The sequence below is a fragment of the Oryctolagus cuniculus genome, chromosome 8 (genome assembly GCF_051225735.1).
Source record: "Oryctolagus cuniculus isolate XC-2025 breed Fujian yellow rabbit chromosome 8, ASM5122573v1, whole genome shotgun sequence".
In the NCBI taxonomy this organism is placed as follows: Eukaryota; Metazoa; Chordata; class Mammalia; order Lagomorpha; family Leporidae; genus Oryctolagus; species Oryctolagus cuniculus.
The window spans coordinates 125415482-125440763 of NC_142874.1; the positions used below are offsets into that span (position 1 = coordinate 125415482).

At 36.7% G+C, this 25282-nt stretch overlaps 2 protein-coding genes across 2 annotated transcripts; both read right to left on the reverse strand.

Annotated features, from left to right (window-relative positions):
- Positions 1-9200: 9200 nt before the first annotated feature.
- LOC127485477 (UDP-glucuronosyltransferase 2B14-like) lies at positions 9201-17333 on the reverse strand. Its single transcript, XM_051828520.2, has 4 exons — positions 17142-17333; positions 12273-12404; positions 10196-10283; positions 9201-9424 (listed from the first exon to the last, which is right to left on the reverse strand). Exons 1-4 carry the CDS (start codon positions 17331-17333, stop codon positions 9201-9203), a joined length of 636 nt encoding a protein of 211 aa, XP_051684480.2.
- On the reverse strand, positions 13311-14523 carry LOC127483200 (BRCA2 and CDKN1A-interacting protein-like). Its single transcript, XM_089302674.1, has one exon. The coding sequence runs from the start codon at positions 14519-14521 to the stop codon at positions 13592-13594; it is 930 nt and encodes a 309-aa protein (XP_089158800.1). The 5' UTR covers positions 14522-14523; the 3' UTR covers positions 13311-13591.
- Positions 17334-25282: the final 7949 nt, after the last annotated feature.

Here is a 25282-nt window from a genome sequence, read left to right on the forward strand (position 1 = left end):
AGAGAGCATAGTTATATGCAAGGATAAATCCATCAGGAAGTTAAATTATAACTCTTGCACTTCAAAGCAAAAACATCATATGAACAATCTAACCATCTGGAAAGCAAGTGGGAAAACAAAATGCAGATGACCTTGTGTTACACAGTGTGTTAATATCTCATTTTGTTTGTGAGTGAAATCATCCATCTAAGACTGAATGGCCTTACATGTGCAAGTTACTTCCTTATAAAATATATTATATAATATTGTGGAGAACAGTAGTAACATGTTACAGGTTATTGTGTCTGTAATCTCTTTGACACAGAAATAGACCTCTCATGATGTATCATTAATGTGCCATAAATTTTTAATGTTTCTAATTAAATGTTTCATAGTATATTCTTAGAATTGTGAGATCTTCACATTAATCAATTTTAGAAGAGTTTCATCTCCTACAAAGAAACATTTTACCTTTCAGCCATCAACCACACCATAATTTCTGCCAAACCAAAGCCTTGGACAACTACTAATCCAACTTCTGTCTCTGCAGATGCCCTGTTCTGGAAATGTGTGGGTATATCCATTTATGGATTCTAAAATCTAGGAATATATGCCCGTATATACGGCTGTATATCTGCGCCTCACTTTACTAATTGCTGTAGATTTATAGTTGGCCTTGATATAGGAAGGATAATCCTTCAAATTTGTTCTTTTCAAGATTGGCTATTTCTAGGTACCTTGAATATCTTTATGACTTTTAGGATCATCTTGTCAATTTATGTGATAGAGTCAGCTAGAATTTTGATAGTGGTGGTGTATGCTACTACAACTGCATCAAGTATTTCAATCAACAAGTGTGAAATATATTTCCATTTACTTAGCCCACATCAAGGGTCAAGGGGATTCTGGCGAAACAGATTTAATAGGATTCTTGTTGAGGACTGACCACGATGATCAGACCACTGAGGGCATAGTAGGGAATGAAGAATCTGATCAGACATTGGGGATGCTTAGACACTGAGGAAGGGTAGATTTTAGGTAAATATTTTGCAAATTTCTCAATAAAGCTTTATTTCAAGAGAAAGTGCACAAATAGTCTAGAAGTTTGAGAAATGACTAAAGCCAATAAATGCAGCCCAGGCTAAAGTTGTAATCCAGAAACTCAATCTGCGTCTCCCAGGTGGATGGCAGGGACTCACCCACATAAGTCATCACTTACTACCTCCTAAGGTGCACATTAGCAGGAAGAAAGAATTGGACATGAGACTGGTACTCAAACCCAGGCATTTTGATATAAGATACAAGATTGTGGCTGAACTGACCTAACATGAGTTTCACTGAAGATTGGTCACTGTGATGAGACCACAAGGGATGGTGCAAAGTGAAGACTCTGCTCAGATACTGGAAGTGATCAAATATTGGGTTCTGGCCAAACTGACATAGAAGGTTTTTCTTGCTGATACTGAATTTCACAAGCAAGTATCCAAATGCACTTAAGAGAAGTTTTGAAAACTTGGTTTAAGGCCAAACAAGGCTCTGAGAGAGAGCAAGAAAAAGAGAGTGTGCTAAGAAGAGACAAAGAAACAGAGAAGAACAGAAGAAGACATGGAGGCAGAGGCAGAGACATAGAGAAAAATAAAGAGGACATTTTCCTTTTCTTGCTAAGTCTTGCAAGTTAAGTTTTGTTATGTCCAGGGTATTCTCTTGGTTAAGACAACCACAACTCTGGCCAAATTCAAGGGAAATTTGCGTGACTTGATGAGGGGATTCTACTATTACAAATATTTGTACTCATGTATACAAATCACCACCAGCAAAAGCCTTTGAAGTCACTAATACTGCTGTAAAAATCATCAAGTGTTGAGTGAAAACACAATGATTGTGAGTTTAGACTTTTACAGCAGTTAAAATATTTTAGTAATGTTGTATGTCATTTATTCATAGCTATTTTATATATGATATTGGTGCCCTAAAACATCCTAAACAGATAAAAAATACTGGATCAGACCTCGATCAATTCAAATAGATTAAATGACACTAATGAATTGATAATATGGTATCAAACCTTGGAACTTGATATTTTGGATCGATATCTTTATGTCACAAAAAGGTAGTATTTTAACCATACAACACATGAAAATACTTTGGTCATTTTAGCTAATGAAGTATATACATGAGACCTTAAAATTACTGCTATTCCAGAGTCCCAGTGTTCTTCAAAGTAATTTACCCTTTACAAAGAAATGTACAATCTTTAATTTTTTTTGGAACTTGTCTTTTCTTTTTTTCTATTTAACAGTATTACAGAGAAACCATTCAACCACATTGCTGGTGATGAATCCTTTCTCTCTAATGGCCAAATAACTTCCATGTGTTGATGTAGATAAAAATATTCTTTGATAGATATTTAAGTACTAGAGGAAACATCTAGTGCATACATATTATCAGGTTCAAGTATTTGCAAATGACTGGTTCCTAGATGTAAACTTTCTGGGTCAAATAATATGTTTTTATTAGTTTTTAATCTGGAGTATATATTTTATTCACAAAACAAATCATAATTATTATATTTTAGAATTCAATGTAATGGGCCGACGCCGCAGCTCTCTTGGTTAATCCTCCACCTGTGGAGCCGGCACCCCAGGTTCTGGTTCCAGTTGGGGCACCAGATTCTGTCCCACTTGCTCCTCTTCCTGTCCAGCTCTCTGCTGTAGCCTGTGGAGGCAGTAGAGGATGGCCCAAGTCCTTGGGCCCTGCACACGCATAGGAGACCAGGAGGAAGTACCTGGCTCCTGGCTTTGGATCAGCACAGCGCACTGGCCATAGCAGACATTTGGGGGGTGAACCAACAGAAGGAAGACCTTTCTCTCTGTCTCTCTCTCTGTCAAAAAAAAAAAAAAAGAATTCAATGTAATGTTTTATTATATGCATATGTATTAATAATGTGGATTAATAAATTAAGATAGTGAACATAATCACTTAATTAAATTTTTTTTACTGTTATCCTCTTGAAATTTACACTGTAATTTTGTTTTTACTTATTTCGCTTACTCTGTCACCTTTATATTTTGAAAATCCATATTAAGAATAATTACATATATTAATAAGCAACAGTGGGACATTTCAATATATGCAGGTGCTGTGCACCTGATCAAAACTGTGCAATCTCACTTCCCCTTCTTTGGCACTATTTTATAATTTCAGGATTTGAATTTTTGTTTATTGACATACTGTATTGTGTAATATGAGGAAAATCCCTCTATCCTGTCTTACCCATACCAGTTTTTAGCAAAAACCATTTTGTATTCAGATTGGATTTTTTGTTTTTTTTTTTGAGGGTGGGATTGCTTCCACTCATGAGGGAAAACATACATTATCTTTCAATGTCGTCTGGATTATTTATCTCAACATGATGTCCTCCTGCTCTACACATTTTGACACAAAATATTAAAGATAATCATCTTACTGTGCAACATACATCTCAAAATTTATTCCTTTTTTCTAACTGAAATGTTGTAGCCTCTAATAGCAACTGTCTGCTCTTGCTGCCCCAACCTCCTGTGCTCTCTACTCTCATTGTTTTAAAATTCATTTCTTTTAGATTCCACATATAGGTGAGATCATACAGTCTTTGTCTTTCTATACATGTCTTAATATACCAATGATGTCTTCCAGATTCATCCATGTGGTCCTAAATGTCAGAATTTTGCTCTTTTTTTACAACTGACCAGTATTCCCTGTGTATATATACCAAGTTTTCTTTTTCACTCATTCCTTGATGAATGCATAGTTGATTCTATATCTTGGTTACTGTGAATAATGCTACAATTAATATAACTGCAGATTTTTTTTTATCATGACATTGAAGTCTGTCAAGTTTTTTTTTTCTTTTTCTGTTGAGATGATCATATTATTTTTTCTTCATTCTATGAATAGGGTAAATCCCATTTTAATTTGCATGTGCTGAACTAACCTTGCATGCCTGGCATAATTAGAAATGATTCCATTAGAAGATTATTCAATAGAGTTTGCTGGTAATTTACTGAGGATATTGCATTTACATTCATCAGGGATATTAGCCTACAGTACTCTCCTCTTTTTTAAATACAGATTTATTGGGACTGGTGTTTTGACATATAAGTCATTATAATTAAAAATTATTGAGAAACTTATGAAATAAGAAATGCATTTACTGTTTATATTAAACAAATTATTACCTGAAATCAAATGGATTCTGAATAAATGAGTGAACGAAATTAGTAGTTGAGATAGTTAGACAAATTTAGGTTTCTCGACAGAACTTTGACCAGTAGAACTGCCAAAAGGAATCACCTAAATGCTATAAAAATTTCTAGTCAATGGATTAAAATAAGAAAGTGCTATTTATTAACATCTTTTAAAATTTTATTTAAGTTATATGAGTTTCATGTATTTCATATATACAGATTAAGGAACATAGTGATACTTCGCACCCTACCCTCCCTCCCGCTAACGCTTCATCCCTCTTTCATTCCCACTCTGAATTTTACAAAGATCTACTTTCAATTTACTTAATGATCATAAGGTTAACCTACACAAGTAAAAGAGTTCAACAAATAGTACAAATAATAAAAACAGTGTCCCTCAACCGAAGAGACAAGGGCTGTAAACAATCATTAAATCTCAAAATGACAATTTCACTCCGATACATTTGATTTTAGGTACTCTACCAGTTAAACCAGATCAGGGAAAACATATATCTGTCTTTATGGGACTGGTTTATTTTACTAAGTATAATGGTCTTCAGTTGCATCCATTTTGTTGCAAAACACAGGATTTCCTTTTTTTTTTCATATGAAAAGTACTCCATAGTGTGTAGATATCATAATTTCTTTATCACTGAATAGTTGATGGACATCTGGGTCAGTTCCATATATCAGCTATTGTGAATTGAGCTGCAATTAACATAGGGGTACAGATAACTCTCTCATATGCTGATTGCTTTAGGTTTGTATAAATTCCCAGGATTGGGGTGGCTGGATCATATGGTAGGCCTATTCTGAGATTTCTGAGGTGTCTCTATACTGTGTTCCACAGTGGCTGGACCAGTTTGGATTCCCACCAACAGTGGGTTAGGGTACCTTTTTCCCCACATCCTCCCTAGCATTTGTTCTTTGCTGATTTCTGCATGAGAGTCATTGTGTCGAGATGAGGTGAAACCTCTTTGTGGTTTTGATTTGCGATTCCCTGAGGGCTAGTGGTTCTGAGCATTTTTTTCAGCTTTCTGTTGGTCATTTGAATTTCTTCTCTTGCAAAATGCCTGTTTGAGTCCTTTGTCAATTTCTTAACTGGATTGTTTGTCGAATTTCTTATGCTACAGTCCTTCTTGATTTCCTGCTGAACCATTACGACTCTCTTGTTTCTCATTGTTTCCCTTGTCTAAATCAATCATCATCCTACGTTTTCTTGAGGTATTTGTGAACTGATTCTGTTTTTATCTCAATTTAATTCCATTCTATCATTTCATTTTATCCTGGCTCTTGCAATCTGAATGTACTGATGAAGACAGATTCAGTTTCGAAGTTCATCTTCTCTGACCAAAGTTTCTGATTAATGTTTACTGGTTACTTTGACCTGCATTACTCTTGATTCTTTGCCAGTCACTCTGAATTACTGTCATATGACCCAGGATTCTAGATTTTTATAAATATCTTTGGTTACTTTTGGTTGCCTTTGGTAACTTCTATATATCAAAGAGATCATTGAGAACTACCACCAGAGATAATTAGTGCAGTATGAGTACATCAACAAAATGTGAAAAAGTCATAAACTAAAAAAAAAAGTCTTAATCAAGTGAATACTTAGGAATTCACTAACTAAATTTATAATACATGTTCTTATAAACTTTGGTAAAAATTAATTGTCATTGTAAATAGAACAACAAACACCACTTCAGTGTTGGTTTGATGGGTGAATGGAAGAGAGAAGGTTGAAGGGACCAACAGAATTGACACAGCGTAATCAAGATTGAGATATCTGCTACAGAGACCAAAAATCCAACACATCAATACGTCAATGATGGGGCCGGCGCTGTGGCTCACTTGGTTAATCCTCCACCTTTGACACAGGCATCCCATATGGGCGCCGGGTTCGAGACCCGGTTGCTCTTCTTTCAGTCCAGGTCTCTGCTGTGGCCCATGAGGGCAGTGGAGGATGGCCCAAGTGCTTGGGCCCCTGCACCAGCATGGGAGAGCAGGAGGAAGCACCTGGCTCCTGGCTTCAGATCCATGCAGCGCGGGCAGTGGCAGCCATTTGGGGAGTGAACCAATGGAAGGAAGACCTTTCTCTCTGTCTCTCTCTGTCTCTCTCTCTCACTGTCTATAACTCTACCTGTCAAATAAATAAAAACATATTAAAAAAAAGTCAATGATGAGTATTCATTGGAACCTCAGGGAAGTGACCACTAGGGGAACTACAAAACCCAAAGGGACATTTTTATGCTCACCTCTGTCACAGTCTGTGTGATACACATTTGAAACACGACATTTTCAAAGGAAAGTCTCTTATTCATTAATATTTTACTTTGACGTCATGCCCAAACGTTTGGGTTCCTTTCAAGTAAGAAATTTTCAATTATTGTTCATAAGACTTTAACTCATTGTATCTTGGTTTCAAAATTGTCTTTATGATGTTGAATCTGGACCCTGAAATGATTTCTCCTTTTCAGATAAATGAATCTTGAGCTTCATCAGTAGAGGAAAATGGAATGGCTCTACAAGGTAGTAGAGACAAAAGATACACCTCTTCAAAAACCTCATCCTTAGAATTTGTCACAATTGTTGGGTTTTAATAGCAGAAATGTTAAATAATATACTTAACGACAATAAAGAGTATATTTAAATAATAAAGAATACCTCTAGTTTGCATATTTATGTTTCTAAATATTTAATAAACATTTGATTCTACAAGAAATTAAAGGACAAATCTCCTAGTTACACAATTATTCTCTGACACAGAATAAGATTCATGAAATATTTTCATGAAATGTTTTATTCTCCAATTTCTATGGAATTTGAATATTGATGTCTTTAAGAAGCATATTTGATATAAAAAGGTTATCACAGAGGAAAAAAGATAAGAATATTACCTAAATTCTTTCATTCTACATTATCACTTAGATTGTATTTAAATGTGCTTAAAATTTCATTACTTATAACCATACCATACAACCCAGCCATCCCACTCCTTGGAATTTACCCAAAGGAAATTAAATTGGCAAACAAAAGAGCAGTCTGCACTTCAATGTTTATTGCAGCTCAATTCACAATAGCTAAGATGTAGACTCAACCTAAATGCTCATCAACAGTAGACTGGGTAAAGAAATTATGATATGTACATTACAGAATACTGTACAGCAATAAAAAGAATGAAATCCAATCATTTGCAACAAAATGGAGGAATCTGGAAAACATCATGCTGAGTAAATTAAGCCAGTCCCAAAGGGACAAATATCATATGTTCTCCCTGATCAGTGACAACTAACCAAGCACCCAAGGGGAAACTGGTTGAAGTGAAATAGACATTATGAGAAACAATGACTTGATCAGCCCTTGTCCTGACTGTCTAGGAACAACTTAATACTTTATGCCTTTTAGTATTTTTTTTTGTTCTACTTAATACTATTGGTTGAACTCTGTAATTAACACACAATTATTCTTAGGTGTTGAAATTTAACTACAAAGCGATCCCTGTTAAATATAAGAGTGGGAATAAGAGAGGGAGGAGATGTACAGTTCAGCACATGCTCAATCAGACTTGCCCTAAATGGTAAAGTTAGAAACATGTCAGGGGATCCCAATTAAATCTCATCAAGGTGGCATGTACCAATGCCATCGCAGTAGTCAAAGGGATAAGTTTCAGTTCATAATTGATCATAATGATAGGATTAAGAGTCAAAGGGATCACATAAACAAGACTAGTGTCTGTTAGTACTAACTGATAGAATTAAAAAAGGAGAGAACAATCCAACATGGGAAGCGGGATACACAGCAGACTCATAGAATGGCAGATGTCCTAAACAGCACTCTGGCCTCAGAATCAGTCCTTAAGGCAATCAGATCCAGCTAAAAAGCCCATGAGAGTGTTTCAGGCATGGAAAGCCAAGACACTCTGGCAAACACACACACACACACACACACACACACAAATACATTTGTATATAGTGTTGAAATGATGAAGGATATTGGTCATACAGACAAAGATGAAGAGTGCATGTAGGGCTATTGCTGATTAAATCTAAACCACAAAGAGGGATAGTATGACATGGAAGGAATAGCAATGGAGGGAATTACCCTTCTTGTTGTTTAAACAGTACAATGGGAAGGATATTTCAGAGAAGTGCAATTCATATATGTGTATGTAATACAATAGAGAAAGACTATAATGAAGAAGTTATATAATGATGCAAAGAACTAATAAAGTGTGTGTCAGGGGCCGGTCCCATAGCAATAGTGGGTAAAGCCACTGCCTGCAGTGCTGGCATCCCTTATGGGTGCCAGTTGGAGTCCCAGCTGTCCCACTTCCTAACCAGTTCTTTGCTATGGCCTGGGAAAGCAGTGGAAGATGGCCCAAGTGCTTGGGCCCCTGCACTCATGTGGGAGACCTGGAAAAAGGTCCTGGCTCCTGGCTTCGGATAGGCACTGCTCTAGCCATTGCGGCCACTTGGGGAATGAAACAGCAGGTGGACGATCTCTCTCTCTCTCTGCCTCTGCCTCTGCGTAAATCTGCTTTTCAAATAAATAAATAAATTTTTAAAAAAGGTGTGTCATATCATGCACATTCAATGTGTCAACTAATTAAGAAATTTTCTTCATTTCTCTGCATTGTATATATTAATTTTATAAAAAAATATACATCTGTACTGGAGAGGCATATTTTTGCATTATGCATTACCTGACTTTTAAAAACTTTCTTTTAATACTTTTGCTATTATCTTCAGTGATAATTGTCATTCCATTTATGGACTATTTCAAAATTTCTGCACTATCCAAAAATCTCTGACAAATTCTTTTACTAAAACAAGCTAAAATTTATTGTGAAACTCCTAATCATTTATTGATGATTGCCTTCCAGGTTAAAGAAAATATGTATGCAACATTAAATTCATGTCCAAAGTCAAATGATGCCCCCTTAGCCTTCACGCAAAATTTATGTATAAATAATCTGTTTTAACAAAGTAATACTCACAAAGGGTCATGGATGACTGTCTTCAAGGCACTGAGCAAATCTGCACTTGACATTCTTTTCCAGTTCAGCCTAATGGCTGCCCCCTTGGCCGTCATGTATGCAACATTATCAGGTTGTTCCCCAAACAAAGGAAAGCCCACCATAGGGATGCCATGGTGGATTGCCTCATAGATGCCATTGGCTCCACCATGAGTTACAAAGGCTTTGGTTTTTGGATGACCTAGGATTGAGGGATTTTTCAATAAGATTATTAAGTATAAGTGTTAGCAATTATATGAAAAATGCACAGTATGAGACACTATAGCTAACAGTGATCTCTAGATCATGAGTGCCATAAAACTACATTAAAATTGCTTTCAAATCAAGAGGAAGAGACACCTAGGTACACTGGAGAGCTGATTGAAGGCCATATGCAAGACTTGAGCATTGAACAAAAGATTAACAAGTGGACATAGTGAAAGAGCATTTTTGGGATAAGACAAACTTCATATTCTAAAAAAGAAGCTGAGTGCATGTGAAAACACTTTCTCTAAAAGATATAGTATGTGGGATATCCAGCACAGCAAGGAGAGGCACTGTAACAACGGTGGAAACAGTGGAAAAGGAGACCACACTTCATCTTGACATGTGTTATCATTTAACATTAAATACGTGGATTTTATATCATGAAAAATGTAGTCATTCATACCAATAATGTATATTACTTTTCAGTGTAGTTTGTTCACACTTACATTAGGGAACAGACAGAAGTAATAAATAAATTAGGACAAAAGCAATGTAGGAAATTTTTCAAACTTCTCTGTGAGAGGTAGCTACATATAAAAACATTTTGAGTGTACAATAAAATGTTAAAGTTTACTACATTTCAAATAAGACTGGTGTTTGATCTTGAGCTTGTACATAATAAATTAGCATCAAGATTCCTGGTGATTGATTATCAGCCTGAATGACTGTAACTCATCATTTCACTGTTTGTTCTCAAGATACTTACCAAGAACGTCATTCTGGGGGACCCACTTATAGGTTTGAGTATTAGGTCCTAAGTTTTCTGGTTTCTTGCCATGAAATCTCCAAATAACCTGTTAGATAAAGAAAATACCTATTTGATGAGTTGAATTTCAAAATAAGCCATGTTAGAATTCTATTGAGATTGAGAGATCACCCAGTTAACCTTGCCTTCCATAAGAAGGATAAGGAAATGAGAATAAGGCGAAGTTATGAGAACTATTAAAAATTGAGGTAAAGTAACAACATTTTTTGTATATTTTTACTTGAAAACAGGCATGTGACACATTCATAATCTTTCACATATAGTGCCTTGGTTAAGTGAGATCATGAATGGCCAATTCAAGTATTTTAATTCTAGTGCAAAGAAGAGTAACTCAGGTCCAGTGAATTCTACTTTGTAAAGTGTATGTACTTTTCTCTATTAGCCTCATTTTTCAAGTTTAATACAAAGCCTTTTTTTCAACTTTTATTTGATAAATATAAATTTCAAAAGTACAACTTTTGGATTATAGCTGCTTTTCCCATCATAAACTTCCTCCAACCAAACACAAAGATTTTTAATTAAGAAAATGAAATGAGAGTTTCTTTATGTTGACTTTTATATCACTACTAAGTGAAGTATCATTAGGATTGGACATCTTTTGGTGAATAAAAAAATTCTGTATAATCAGAAACGTGTGAGAACTAAAATAATTCTGCCTATGAACTATATATACTCATTCTGAATTATAAATTATTAAACACTTTTTCCAGAAGAATTTTCAATGAATTTTTAAATGAATTCAAAGTATTATTTATTTTTAAATGAATTCAAAGTATTATAATTATTAGTTGAAATGGAAATATTTTGAGTAGGAAAAAAGAGCTGATTCATAAGTAATATGGCAGTTGAAAGAAATCCAAAGCAGTGATGATGCTAAATTCTCTTCAAGTTAATTCTTCCACAATGCACTACAAACACTGAGAGTCATGTTTTAAATTTTTATTTAATGAACACTTTTTAATATGCTCTTCTATACCCAAACTACCACCATTCCAGTAAAGTACTGGTTTTTGCATCTCCAAGCAATTCTCACAACTGGAGCATACAATATGAGTGTTTCAGTTATATTTGCTCTGTGAGTATTAAAAGTAATTTCAGGTTCTCAGCAGAAAATAAACATACAACTAACACAGATGATTTCTACAGTTTATATCAGATAAAAATTAGTTCATAAATACTCAAAGCTAACTGCTATATTATGTGCATTAGACAAGTAGGCCTTAATGTATTTTATGAGTTGGGGACATTTGAACCTCTTTCTAGTCCATGCTTTCTTCTGTTGGACTCCTCACATTCTCTTCTCCCTCTATGCAGGAGGGAGAGGTGGATTAGGGGCAGAGTCTTTGAGGGTCCACAGTTTATGCTGCATAGGGTTCACCTCCAGAGCAGGGCCTCCCTGCACCCTTTCTTCTACATCTTTCTTATTCAGACACTGACAGGGTCCAGCATTAGGGGACAGGCTGGGATTTCTCTAAATCTACTTGGCTGAGTGACAAGACTGGCGATACTGTCTTCCTTTCTCTCAGCAGACTTGTGAAAAGCACCCTGAATAAACCTATCCCCAAATGAGGGGAAATAAATAAGCCAGAATTACATAAGAAGTCCAAACTGCATGATACAATTCAGAATTTTCTCAACACCTACTTATGTTCAGTGTGCAGAGGCAGTTAGCAATTAACATTTCAATTCTTTCTAGTAGCACTTTTAGTGTGTAGAATGGATTCAACATTCCTGGAAGAGAAAGAGCAAAGGACAGAGTAAAATAGGATTTCCGTGTACCTACCTACATTCTTTATATAATACTAAAGTTTTGTACCAAATCTTTTAAATATATTTCTGAGGAAAACAAAAATTGCAAAGTCATCTGTACTACTGTAGCATTTTTGCTTTTAAACTGATATCTGAAGATTAGAGCTGTTATAACTGTTTGCCTTTCATCAAAGAAGTCTGTAATCAGACGCTGCGCAAAGTTTAAGAGGCTTGTTTAGTAACTGTCCACTAGGACACTTTTTCTAACCTTCTGTGGAAGCTGGGCAAGTGCTGATGCAATCACATTGGTCCTTTCTTCTGTTACATTTCTGATCATGGACCCCAGGGAAAACAGTACAACTCCCTCTTCTCCAGAACTCTGCACAAAGTCTTCCATTTCCTGTGAAGAAAGAAAAAAAGCTACAACACAACAAACACTAGTGAAAGGATTGGTGCAAGCAACAAAGAAAGTATTCAGTATTATTAGGAATTATTGGAATAGTATATATATATATATATAACACAGTGATATATGAATTATAATTATCTTATATCTTATATATTATATAAAAGTATTGCTATACAATACATTACATAAAATAATACATATTATATATTATGTTTATTATATATAATATAGTGCTGTGATTTATATATATGCATGTTTATTTATATGTGTGTGTGTGTGTGTATGAAAGACAAAATTTGGCACTTATCCATTTGTTGGTATAGAGGTGGTGTTGTTTTTTCTTTTTTTTTATTTATTATTTTTTGACAGGCGGAGTGGACAGTGAGAGAGAGAGAGAGACAGAGAGAAAGGTCTTCCTTTTGCCGTTGGTTCATCCTCCAATGGCCGCCATGGCTGGCGTGCTATGGCCTGCGCATCGCGCTGATCTGAAGCCAGGAGCCAGGTGCTTCTCCTGGTCTCCCATGTGGGTGCAGGGCCCAAGCACTTGGGCCATCCTCCACTGCGCTCCCGGGCCATGGCAGAGAGCTGGCCTGGAAGAGGGGCAACCGGGACAGAATCTGGCGCCCCGACCAGGCCTAGAACCCAGTGTGCCAGCGCTGTAGGTGGAGGATTAGCCTAGTGAGCCGCAGCACCGGCCCAGTGGTGTTGTTAAATATAATTGCACTTGTGTGCCAGCCATGTCCCAAATGTTTTTTTTTTTTTCCTTTCCTTACAAAATAACCTTATGCTCAATGTACATTCTGACATATATTAAAACAATTTAATCCTACTTTATATTTCTTTTTTATTGCATGAGAATAATGCTATTTTATTTCTCTTATCTTCTTTGCCCCTCTGTTTTCTTTTCTTTTTTTTTTTAAATAAAAATAGAGGAGTTTATTGAGTTCTTTAAATTACTATTCCATATTTTTCTTCTTATTGGAAAGGTTTTTAAGCATCCATTCACAATCTGACCCAAATTTTTAAAGATACAGATAGTGTAAATGTGTCCCAGACACATGGAACAGAACCCTACTTTTTGTAGAGGACTTCAAATAAAGTCACGAGTTTTCAGTAAACAGCCACTGCGTTTTTTGTCATTTTCCAAAGACGAGCCAGCCCTGTCCGTGGCAAATGGGTTAGACGGACAGATGTTCTTTCAGTTTATCCATGATCTCGTCCATCTTGTCGCCTGGAATCACCATCACAGTCCTCATGGGCTTCATGGGCACATCATCGAAAGACCATCTGCCTCCCAGACAGGTGTCGCTGTCCTCCTGCACCGAGTAGCTGAACTTCAGGACTGCCTTCTCATAGAAAAATTCTTCCTCTGCGTTTGCAAACATTAACTCTTCTTTCTTTTGGCTGCTCCGTTTCTTCTTGGAACTGCCTTTTCCTGCTTCCACAAACGTCTTACTGATCAGCAGGTAGAAGCAGCACTTCCCACACGGCTTATTGGTCTTGTGTGCCTCCGCGAGTTCTTTCTGCAGCTGCTGGTGCATGGGCAGGGCGACCTGCGGGGGGACGTTAATGAGCCTCTCGCTCAGGAGGAAGCCCACGGGCTTGCTGGCGTCCTGCAGGAGCGCGTCCAGCTGTTCCACCACACTCTTCTCACAGCTCTTCTCACAGCAGCTTAGAACCAGCTCTTTGATTTGCTCGGCACATGGAGTACCCTTTCTCTCGGTTAAATTTAAAAGGCTTATGAAGCCGAAAATCTCATCTTCATCCATATCATCATCGCTGTCTTCTGAAATGTCTGTTTGCTTAATCACACTCCCAACATGGTTCTGCTGAATCAAGAGATCTGTTAGTTCTGCCGTGTTCACAGGAGCCTTTAGGAACAGCTGCTGCAGTAATTTCTTAATTCCGTCATAATCATTATCTGAGATGGAGTAAGCTTCAAAATCAATATTCACTTCCTCGTCAACGATCTCGTCGTCCTCACCCTCTTCTTCGTCGCTATCTTCCTCATCTTCGTCCTCATCCTCAACCTCATCTTCCTCCTCCTGCTCATGGCGCTGGACCGGGACCCCATTCCCGACTGCTAGCCGCTTGGACCTGGACGCCATGTTGCCCCTCTTTTTTTTTTTTTTTAAGATTTATTTTATTTACTTGAAAGGCACAATTAGAGAGAGACAGAGAGAGATCTTCCATCTGCTGGTTCACTCCCCAAATGTCCACAATGGCTGGGGATGGAACAGAAAAGCTAGGAGGCAGGAGCCCCATTTGAGTCTCCCAAGTGGGTACAGAGAGTGAAGCAGTTGGGCCATCTTCAGCTGCTTTCTCAGGCACATTTGTAGGGACCTGGATTGGAAATAGAGCATCTGGGACATGAAAGATCACACATATGAGATGCTGGCATTGCAGATAGCATGTTACCCACCATGCCACAAAGCCGCCTCCTGCCCCTTTTTTGACAAACGTCCTGTTGCGGCTGATTTAGGATCAGTAAGGATTCTTTGATAAACAATTGTGATGGTGTGGTATAGACATAAATATGTCATTTGATCATTCCTTTTACTATTGGCTGTATAATTTGCTTCCATTGTTTACTTTTATAAATAATAGTTTTAAATATTTATTTTGCACATTAATTTTCCCTGTAAATTTTCATATTAGCATATTACATAGAAAAGCATATAAGCAATTGTAAGTCTTGTTGTCATTTGTTCAATTTCTTATGTCCTATTTAAAAAGTTAAAGATTATCTGAGAATTTGATAATTAATGAAAAATCAAGTAATCATGAGATATAGTAAACATAGAACACAAAGGCTTCACAATCGTTGGCTTGAATTCTAACCTTGTATAAGTGAATAACTATAGGTATTATTACCATTATATAATTATCCATCCTTCTCTTTGTTCTCCTTTTCCCTGTTGTTAAATGAGTCTACAGCATTCTTCTGGATGGCTTTGAGCATATCATTTTGATGTTGGAAAACTAGTTCCTAATGAATGAGGCAATGTCTAAATTGTGAGTACTTTTTATATTTTTGGTACTAATAAAATAACAACATAAATAACAATAGTGTTCTGGCTTGTTTAGATCCAGAGACCTTTTATTACTGTTATTTATTTTTATTTTCACTTGACACAAAATTACACATATTTATAGGATACCACATAATGTTTTGATTTACATATACACTATGTAATATTCAAATCAGGGTAAGCACTTCCATCTCCTCAGACACCTACTCTGTATTTTAACTTCATTTTTTTTGAAAAAAGGCATGTACAGCACATTATTCTTGTCTGTAGCCCCCAGCTTTCTTCCTGGAACTTGTGTTTTATACTTACCTGTAAGTTCATACTGATTCATTAATCTTTAGCCACCCTTCACAGGCCCCTACTGTCAGCCTCTGGTAACCATCACTCTATTCCTAACTTCTTTGAGGTTAATTTTCAGATTCTTCATATAAGTGAGGTTACATGGTATTCGTCTTTCTGTGCCAGACTTTTTTCACGTAACAGAATAACCTCCATTTCTTTTTTTTTTCTTTTTTCTTTTCTTTCTTTTTTTTTTTTTTTTTTTTTTTTTTGACAGGCAGAGTGGACAGTGAGAGAGAGAGAGACAGAGAGAAAGGTCTTCCTTTGCCGTTGGTTCACCCTCCAATGGCCGCCACGGCCGGCGCTCTGGCAGGAGCCAGGAGCCAGGTGCTTTTCCTGGTCTCCCATGGGGTGCAGGGCCCAAGCACCTGGGCCATCCTCCACTGCACTCCCTGGCCACAGCAGAGAGCTGGCCTGGAAGAGGGGCAACCGGGACAGAATCCGGCACCCCAACCGGGACTAGAACCCGGTGTGCCGGCGCCGCTAGGCGGAGGATTAGCCTAGTGAGCCGAGGCGCTGGCCAGAATAACCTCCATTTCAATCCATGTTATTGCAAATGGCAAGATCCCATCCTTTTTATGGTGAGTAGTACTCCAAGGTGTATATATACCATATTTTCTTTATTAATTCTTCAGTGGGTGGACACATAGGTTGTTTCCATTTCTTGGCTATTGTGAATAGTGCTGCAATAAACATGAAAATACAGATATCTCTTTGATAGATAAATAACCTTTTAATATCAGAGACAGGTGGAGTGTTATCTCTTACTATTTCTCATACAACACGAGTGTGGTATTATTGTATGATCAGGAATAGCCATGCTTAAAATGGTTGCAATTTAGTTATCTATCATCTTTGCCTGAATTCATACAACAATGCTTCCCTTCTGCAAAGCCCTGTCTCTTTACAGATGAACCAAGTCACTGAATCTTGGAGTCTTCATTTTTAAAGGATGTCTTGTCTTACCTCTCCCCAGATTAACTCTCTGGTCTTCTCTCCTATGCCCTCACTAGACCTTAGAATTTCTTTCTTTCATGTGGATCCCAATTTCCTCCCTACAGAAATCAACCTCTTTATTCAACTCCATTCTCCTACACTGAGCATGTACTTCTTGGGAACTGTAGTTACCACTCTACTTGCTTTTCCTTTTGTCAAGGTTACCCAAGTTGTTCACCAACAATTCTGAAATATGAATACTTGTGATTTATAAAAATATATGAGTTTCTAATTGACAGACCACTTTACCTCACTTTTCCTAACGCTCTCCTTGTAAAGAAAATGTTCTAAGTGAAGAATGACAGATCATTTCAACTGAAAATGTGAAGCAAACAAAACAGAGCAAACAGGGCATATTTACCTTGGGCAGAGGTTGGGCAGGTTTGCAGTGGAGCCCTCCAACAAATTGAATATTTGGTAAGGTTGGGCAAGGGAACTCCAAGTCCCAGTAGCTTCGAATGAGCCACAGGTCAGCTTTCCCCACTAGCTCATAAAATTTAACGGGTCTTCCTGAATGGAGAAAGAAAAGGCACGGTAAAAAGAGAATTGTCATGTGAAGTATAAAATGTAATTTTATGTGAGATGTTGAAATAACTCAATGACATATGCAATGTCTGTGCATTGATAAAGCATGTGTGTTTATTTAGGCACAATTATGAGTATGCTTTATGCCCCATTCACATACTAGAAATATGTAAAGGCAACACTAACAGAGTTTCTGTCTCTAATATCACCTGAGTCTATTCACATAGTCAATACAATAGCCTTCAATATAATTAAATATGTATTTGTTTTCTCTCTAAAGTGAAGAAAGAAATGTAAACAACTATTTTACCTCCAGGATTTACTATAATCATAGAAAGAACTTTCCTGGGAGTACTCAGTCCAGTTTCTACAATTTAACAAGCTAGTCCTCATATGAAATTTCAGAGTGAACTGTGAGGTTTTTTTTCCCAAAATTTATTTGTTTATTTGAAATAATGATAGAGAAAAATTTCCATCCACTGGTTCATTCTCTGTTTAAAACAGCTAGGGCTAGGCCAGGCAGAATCCAAGAGCCAGGAATTCCTTGTGGGTTTCCCACATGGGTGATTGGGAACTAAGTGTTTGGGCCATCATTCATTGCCTTCCAAGTACATTAGCCCCCAAAAGAACACAACAATACATCAATACTGGAATTTAAAGATAAAAGATTGGTGAGATGTCATAACAAGAATTCAAAAGATTAAGCCTAGGAATACTCAGAAGCAATCAGAAGCAAATCCAGGAATTATAGAAATCCATACATTACATGAATGAAGAGTCAGTGAACTCAGGGGGCTTCAATAGCCTTGGCAGCTCATGACAAGAGCCTAGGGTGATTACTGATGCCATAAACAAGAGTGTCAATTTGTTAAGTCAACCACAGGAGTCACTGTGTGTGCACTTCCTCCTCATGTAGGATCTTTGTCCTTAGTGTGCTGTACATTGAGATTTAATGCTATAACTGGTACTCAAACAGTATTTTTCACTTTATGTTTCTGTGTGGGAGCAAACTGTTGAAATCTTTACTTAATGTATGCTAAACTGATCTTCTGTATATAAAGAGAATTGAAAATGAATCTTGATGTGAATGGAAGGGGAAAGGGAGTGGATAAGGGGAGGGTTGCATGTGGGAGGGACGTTATTGGTAGGAAGCCATTGTAATCCATATCCTGTACTTTGGAAATTTATATTCATTAAATAAAAGTTAAAAAAAAGAAATATATTCCTATGATTTTAAAAAGAAGTCAATATTATTTGAAATGAAGAATTCAATAGATAAAATAAAAAAATGTAGTGGAAAGACTTAAGAATAGATTGGATGAGGCAGATACAAGATACAAGATACAAGACATCAGGAAATTTTACAAAGAGGAAAAAGAAGAAGAGGAAGAAGAGGAGGAAGAGGAGGAAGAGGAAGAGGAAGAGGAAAAGGAAGAGGAAGAAGAAGAAGAAGAAGAAGAAGAAGAAGAAGAAGAAGAAGAAAAAGAAGAAGAAGAAGAAATTAGAAAAATTTAAAACAGTGTTGTAGATTTATGGAACAGTGTTGGAGATTTATGGGATACTATCAAATGATCCAACATACGGGTCTCAGGAATTCTTGAAGGTAATGAAAGAGACAATGAGGAGAAGGCATATTTAGTGAAATAATTACAAAAAACTTCCCTAATTTTGAGAAGGAAGGAAAGAAGCATTCAAGTAGAGCAAATAGACATGACCAGAAAAGATCTTACCATGATAAATTGCTTTTCAACTTACAACAGTAAACCATAAAGATTCTAAAATGTACATGAGAAAAACATCCGATTAATTCAGAGGATCTCCAGTTAGACTCACATGTGATTTCTCATCAGAAACTCTACAGGATAGGAGAGAATTGAGAGACATTGTCCAAGTGATAAGAGAAAAAAAAAATCAACCCAGAATATTGTACTCTGTAAAGATCTCACCTGGTGTGCAAGGATGGCTCAACATTTCCAAATCAACAAAAGAAATTCTTCACATTAACAAACTACAGAACAAAACCCATATGATTATCTCAACTGATGAAAGAATTTGACAAAATACAAATCCTTTCATGATGGAAAACCTTAAGCAAATTGGGTATAGAAGGAACATTCCTCAACACAATCAAGACAAACTATGATAAACCCACAACCAGCAAAATATTAAATGGGAAAATGTTGGAAGCTTTCCCACTAAATTCAGGAACCAGACAAGGATGTACACCTTCATCATTAGTAGTCAATACAGTATTGAAATTTTCAGCCAGAGCCATTAAGCAAGAAAAAAAAAAATCAAAGGAATGCAAATTGGGAAGGAAGAAGTTAAACTATCCCTATTTGCAGATAACATGATTCTATAAATATGGAAACCAAAATAATCCATTTAGAAGCTATTGAACCTCATAAGAAGTTTGGCAAAGAAGCAGCATATGAAACTAACACAAAAATTAATAGTTTTGTATACACAGAAAAGACCATGGCTAAGAAAGTACTTCTAAGGTCAATCTCATTCACAATAGCGATAAAGATTAAATACCTTGGAATAAATTTAAAAGATCTCTGGGATGAAATGCATAAAACATTAAATAAAGAAACAGAATCAGAAACAAAAATGGAAAAAATCTTCCATGTTCATGGATTGGAATAATCGATATCATCAAAATATCCATCATAATGAAAGCAATTTACATATTCAGTGTGATTCCTGTCAAAATCCCAAGGGCATTCTTCTCAGACCTAGAAAAAATGCTACTGAAATTCATATGGAAACACAAGAGACCCTGAAGAGCTACAGCAATTTTATACAACTAAAATAAAGCTGGACATATCACATTTAGAGTGCATGACATAGAAATGAAGTGGTTTCAGGCCAGAATAACATTAAATGGAGATTATTGGTTATTGTACTTCCTGTGTTTTTTGATAGTGGTTTTTGTGTGTTTTGATAGTTTTCCACATTTTTTAACAATGAGTTTTCTATCTGTTCATAAGGATATGAAGACTGAGAATGACCAATCATATCAGTACTTAATCTGTTAGGAGAAGTTGCACATGTATCTTGGCATGATAAGGAAACATTTTCTAGAGCATTGATGAAGGAGGCATAGAACAGGGAACTAGTGAGAGAAAACACTGAACACAACTTACTTGCTTTGTTGCTGCAAGTCACCAAAATCGTGACTATTGCCTGCCTGCATGGTCACTAGATTCCTGCAAAACTTTTTGCCATTTAAACACTTCATCTAAAATAGACTTTAAACCTTTCCATTTGTAATATTTGTATATTTATTCCATCTATTACATCCTTGGTAGGAAATAATACATAAAATGACATTTCAAAGTTCTGATTTTCAAATTACAGATATCCAAAGCATGGAATCAGTTCCAAATATCTAACAAGGCAAGGTTAAGAAATGGAAGATATTAAGCAAGGAGAATGGGACTCTTTTAAAATCATAGTCCTCAGGACTGGACTAAACTTACAGGGTTTTAGTCATCCATCTTAACTAATAGGAAGTGGCCTGTCCTTTTATTTTGTGCCATACTATGTGGTAACACAGGTTCATTCAATAAAGTGAAAACTATACCCAACGCATACTCAAGGAAACGTGCAGAAAATATATTATATTTCTTACCAAATATTTTTCTGTGTTACATGGATTTCAATAAGAGACTAGCTAGGGCCATTCATATTTTTAAAACAAACAAACAAAATCCATGATAATATAGTTTGCATTTCATGAGACATGTGAACTGTAAATGCCATGTAAGACAAAGGACATAACACTCACTGTGTTTAGCCTGTTTTTCATCTACTAGGATTATAGCAGTAAGGGGAGCTCAGGCTCTGTGTTTCTTCTTTATGCAAAAAAATACAATACTGCCAAAAGCCAAAAAAAAAAAAAAAAAAAAAAAAAAGGACATGTGTACCCTACCTTATCAACCCACTTTGAGCAATTTTCCATTACCACTGTGTTTTTGGTCTATTTTTTTTTAAACTTTTATTTAATGAATATAAATTTCCAAATACAGGTTATGGATTACAATGGCTTCCCCCCCATAACGTCCCTCCCACATGCAACCCTCCCCTTTCCCACTCCCTCTCCCCTTCCATTCACATCAAGATTCATTTTCGATTCTCTTTATATACAGAAGATCAGTTTAGCATACATTAAGTAAAGATTTTAACAGTTTGCTCCCACACAGAAACATAAAGTGGAAAATACTGTTTGAGTACCAGTTATAGCATTAAATCTCAATGTACAGCACACTAAGGACAAAGATCCTACATGAGGAGGAAGTGCACACACAGTGACTCCTGTGGTTGACTTAACAAATTGACACTCTTGTTTATGGCATCAGTAATCACCCTAGGCTCTTGTCATGAGCTGCCAAGGCTATGGAAGCCCCTTGAGTTCTCCAACTCTGATCATATTTAGACAAGGCCATGGTCAAAGTGGAAGTTCTCTCCTCTCTTCAGAAAAAGGTACCTCTTCTTTGATGACCCGTTCTTTCCACTGGGATCTCACTCACGGGGATCTTTCATTTAGTGTTTTTTTTTTTCCCCCAGAGTGTCTTGGCTTTCCATGCCTGAAATACTCTCATGGGCTTTTCAGCCAGATCTGCATGCCTTAAGTGCTGATTCTGAGGCCAGAGTGCTGTTTAGGACATCTGCCATTCTATGGGTCTGCTGTGTATCTCACTTCCCATGTTGGATCGTTCTCTCCCTTTTTTGTTCTATCAGCTAGCATTTGCAGACACTATTCTTGTTTATGTGATCCCTTTGGTTCTTAGTGCTATCATTATGATCAATTGTGAACAGAAATTGATCACTGGGACTAGTGAGATGGCATTGGTACATGCCACCTTGATGGGATTGAATTGGAATCCCCTGGTATGTTTCTAACTCTACCGTTTGAGGTAAGTCAGCTTGAGCATGTCCCAAATTGCACATCTCTTCCCTCTCTTATTCCCACTCTTATATTTAACAGTGATCACTTTTCAGTTAAGTTTCAGCACTTAAGAATTGTGTTTTGATTACAGTATTCAACCAAAAGTATTAAGTAGAACAAAGAAAAAAATTACTAAGAGGGATAACATATTAAGCTGCTCATCAACAGTCAGGGTGAGGGCTGATCAAGTCACCTTTTCTCATAGTGTTCATTTCACTTTAACAGGTTTCCTTTTTGGTGCTCAGTTAGTTGTCACCTATCAAGGAGAACAAGTGGTATTTGTCCCTTTGGGATTGGCTTATTTCACTCAACATAATGTTTTCCAAATTCCTAACAGGGATCACTTTTCAGTTAAAATTTAAACACCTAAGAATAATTGTGTGTTAATTAAAGAGTTCAGCCAATGGTATTAGAACAAAAAAGAAAATACTAAAATGGAGAAAATATTACATTGTACATCAACAATTAGGACAAGAGCTTATCAAGTCATTGTTTCTCATAGTGTCCATTTCACTTCAACAAGTTTCCCCTTTGGTGCTCAGTTAGTTGTCGCTGATCACGGAGAACATATGATATTTGTCCCTTTGGGACTGGCTTAATTCACTCAGCATGATGTTTTCCAAGTTCCTCCATCTTGTTGCAAATGACCTGGTTTCGTTGTTTCTTACTGCTGCATAGTATTCTAGAGTACATGTCCCATAATTTCTTTATCCAGTCTACTGTTGATGGGCATTTGGGTTGGTTCCAGGTCTTAGCTATTGTGAATTGAGCTGCAATAAACATTAATGTGCAGACAGCTTGTTTGTTTGCCAATTTCATTTGCTTTGGGTAAATTCCAAGGAGTGGGATGGCTGGGTTGATTGGTAGGTTTATATTCAGGTTTCTGAAGAATCTCCAGACTGACTTCCATAGTGGCTTAACCAATTTGCATTCCCCCCAACAGTGGGATAGTGTCCCTTTTTCCCCACATTCTCTCAGCATCTATTGTTGGTACATTTCTGAATGTGAGCCATTCTAACTGGGGTGAGATGAAACCTCGTTGTGGTTTTGATTTGCATTTCCCTGATGGCTAGTGATCTTGATCATTTTTTCATGTGTCTGTTGGCCATTTGGATTTCCTCTTTTGAAAAATATCTATTGAGGTCCTTGGCCCATCTCTTAAGTGGGTTGTTTGTTTTGATGTTGTGGAGTTTCTTGATTTTTTTTGTAGATTCTTGTTGTCAACCCTTTATATGATGCATAGTTTGCAAATATATTTTCCCATTCTGTTGGTTGCCTCTTCACTTTCCTGACTGTTTCTTTTGCAGTACAGAAACTTCTCAATTTGATGCAATCCCAAATGTTAATTTTGGCTTTGACTGCCTGTGCTTCTGGGGTGTTTTCCAAGAAGTCTTTTCCTAGTACCTGTATCTTGCAGGGTTTCACCAGATGGATTCACTGCTGAATTCTACCAGACATTTAAAGAACTGACTCCAATTCTTCTCAAACTATTCAGAACAATCGAAAAAGAGGGAGTCCTCCCAAATTCGTTCTATGAAGCCAGCATCACCTTAATTCCTAAGCCAGAAAAAGATGCAGCATTGAAAGAGAATTACAGACCAATATCCCTGATGAATAGAGATGCAAAAATCCTCAATAAAAATCTCGTCAATAGAATGCAACAACACATCAGAAAGATCATCCACCCAGACCAAGTGGGATTTATCCCTGGTATGCAGGCATGGTTTAATGTGTGAAAAACAATCAGTGTGATACACCACATTAACAGACTGCAGAAGAAAAAAAAACCATATGATTATCTCAATAGACGCTGAGAAAGCATTTGATAAAATACAACACCCTTTCATGATGAAAACTCTAAGGAAACTGGGTATGGAAGGAACATTCCTCAATACAATCAAAACAATCTATGAAAAACCCACGGCCAACATCCTATTGAATGGGGAAAAGTTGGAAGCATTTCCTCTGAGATCTGGTACCAGAAAGGGATGCTCACTCTCACCACTGCTATTCAATATAATTCTGGAAGTTCTAGCCAGAGCTATTAGGCAAGAAAAAGAAATTAAAGGGATACAAATTGGGAAGGAAGAACTCAAACTATCCCTCTTTGCAGATGATATGATTCTTCATTTAGGGGATCCAAAGAACTCTACTAAGAGATTATTGGAACTCATAGAAGATTTTGGCAAAGTAGCATGGTATAAAATCAATGCACAAAAATCAACAGCCTTTGTATACACAAGCAATGCCAAGGCTGAGGAAGAACTTCTAAGATCAATCCCATTCACAATAGCTACAAAAACAATCAAATACCTTGGAATAAATTTAACCAAGGACGTTAAAGATCTCTATGATGAAAATTACAAAACCTTAAAGAAAGAAATAGAAGAGGATACTAAGAAATGGAAAAATCTTCCATGCTCATGGATTGGAAGAATCAACATCATCAAAATGTCCATTCTCCCAAAAGCAATTTATAGATTCAATGCAATACCAATCAAGATACCAAAGACCTTCTTCTCAGATCTGGAAAAAATGATGCTGAAATTCATATGGAGACACAGGAGACCTCGAATAGCTAAAGCAATCTTGTATAACAAAAACAAAGCTGGAAGCATCACAATACCAGATTTCAGGACATACTACAGGGCAGTTGTAATCAAAACAGCATGGTACTGGTACAGAAACAGATGGATAGACCAATGGAACAGAATTGAAACACCAGAAATCAATCCAAACATCTACATCCAACTCATATTTGATCAAGGATCAGAAACCAATCCCTGGAGTAAGGACAGTCTATTCAATAAATGGTGCTGGGAAAATTGGATTTCCACGTGCAGAATCATGAAGCAAGACCCCTACCTTTCACCTTACACAAAAATTCACTCAATATGGATTAAAGACTTAGATCTACGACCTGACACCATCAAATTATTAGATAGCATTGAAAAAACCCTGCAAGATATAAGTACTGGCAAAGACTTCTTTGGTGTCTTTTGCGAGACACAATTCTTCATTAT

Excerpts from the sequence above, each read along its gene's own strand:
- LOC127483200 (XM_089302674.1), bottom strand. The coding sequence starts at position 14,521 with ATGGCGTCCAGGTCCAAGCGGCTAGCAGTCGGGAATGGGGTCCCGGTC.
- LOC127485477 (XM_051828520.2), bottom strand. The coding sequence starts at position 17,333 with ATGACAATTCTCTTTTTACCGTGCCTTTTCTTTCTCCATTCAGGAAGA. Across the intron at positions 12,405-17,141 it reads CTGCCCAACCTCTGCCCAAG|GAAATGGAAGACTTTGTGCA; the intron begins GTAAATATGCCC and ends CTTTCTTCACAG. Across the intron at positions 9,425-10,195 it reads CCCCCAGAATGACGTTCTTG|GTCATCCAAAAACCAAAGCC; the intron begins GTAAGTATCTTG and ends CCTCAATCCTAG.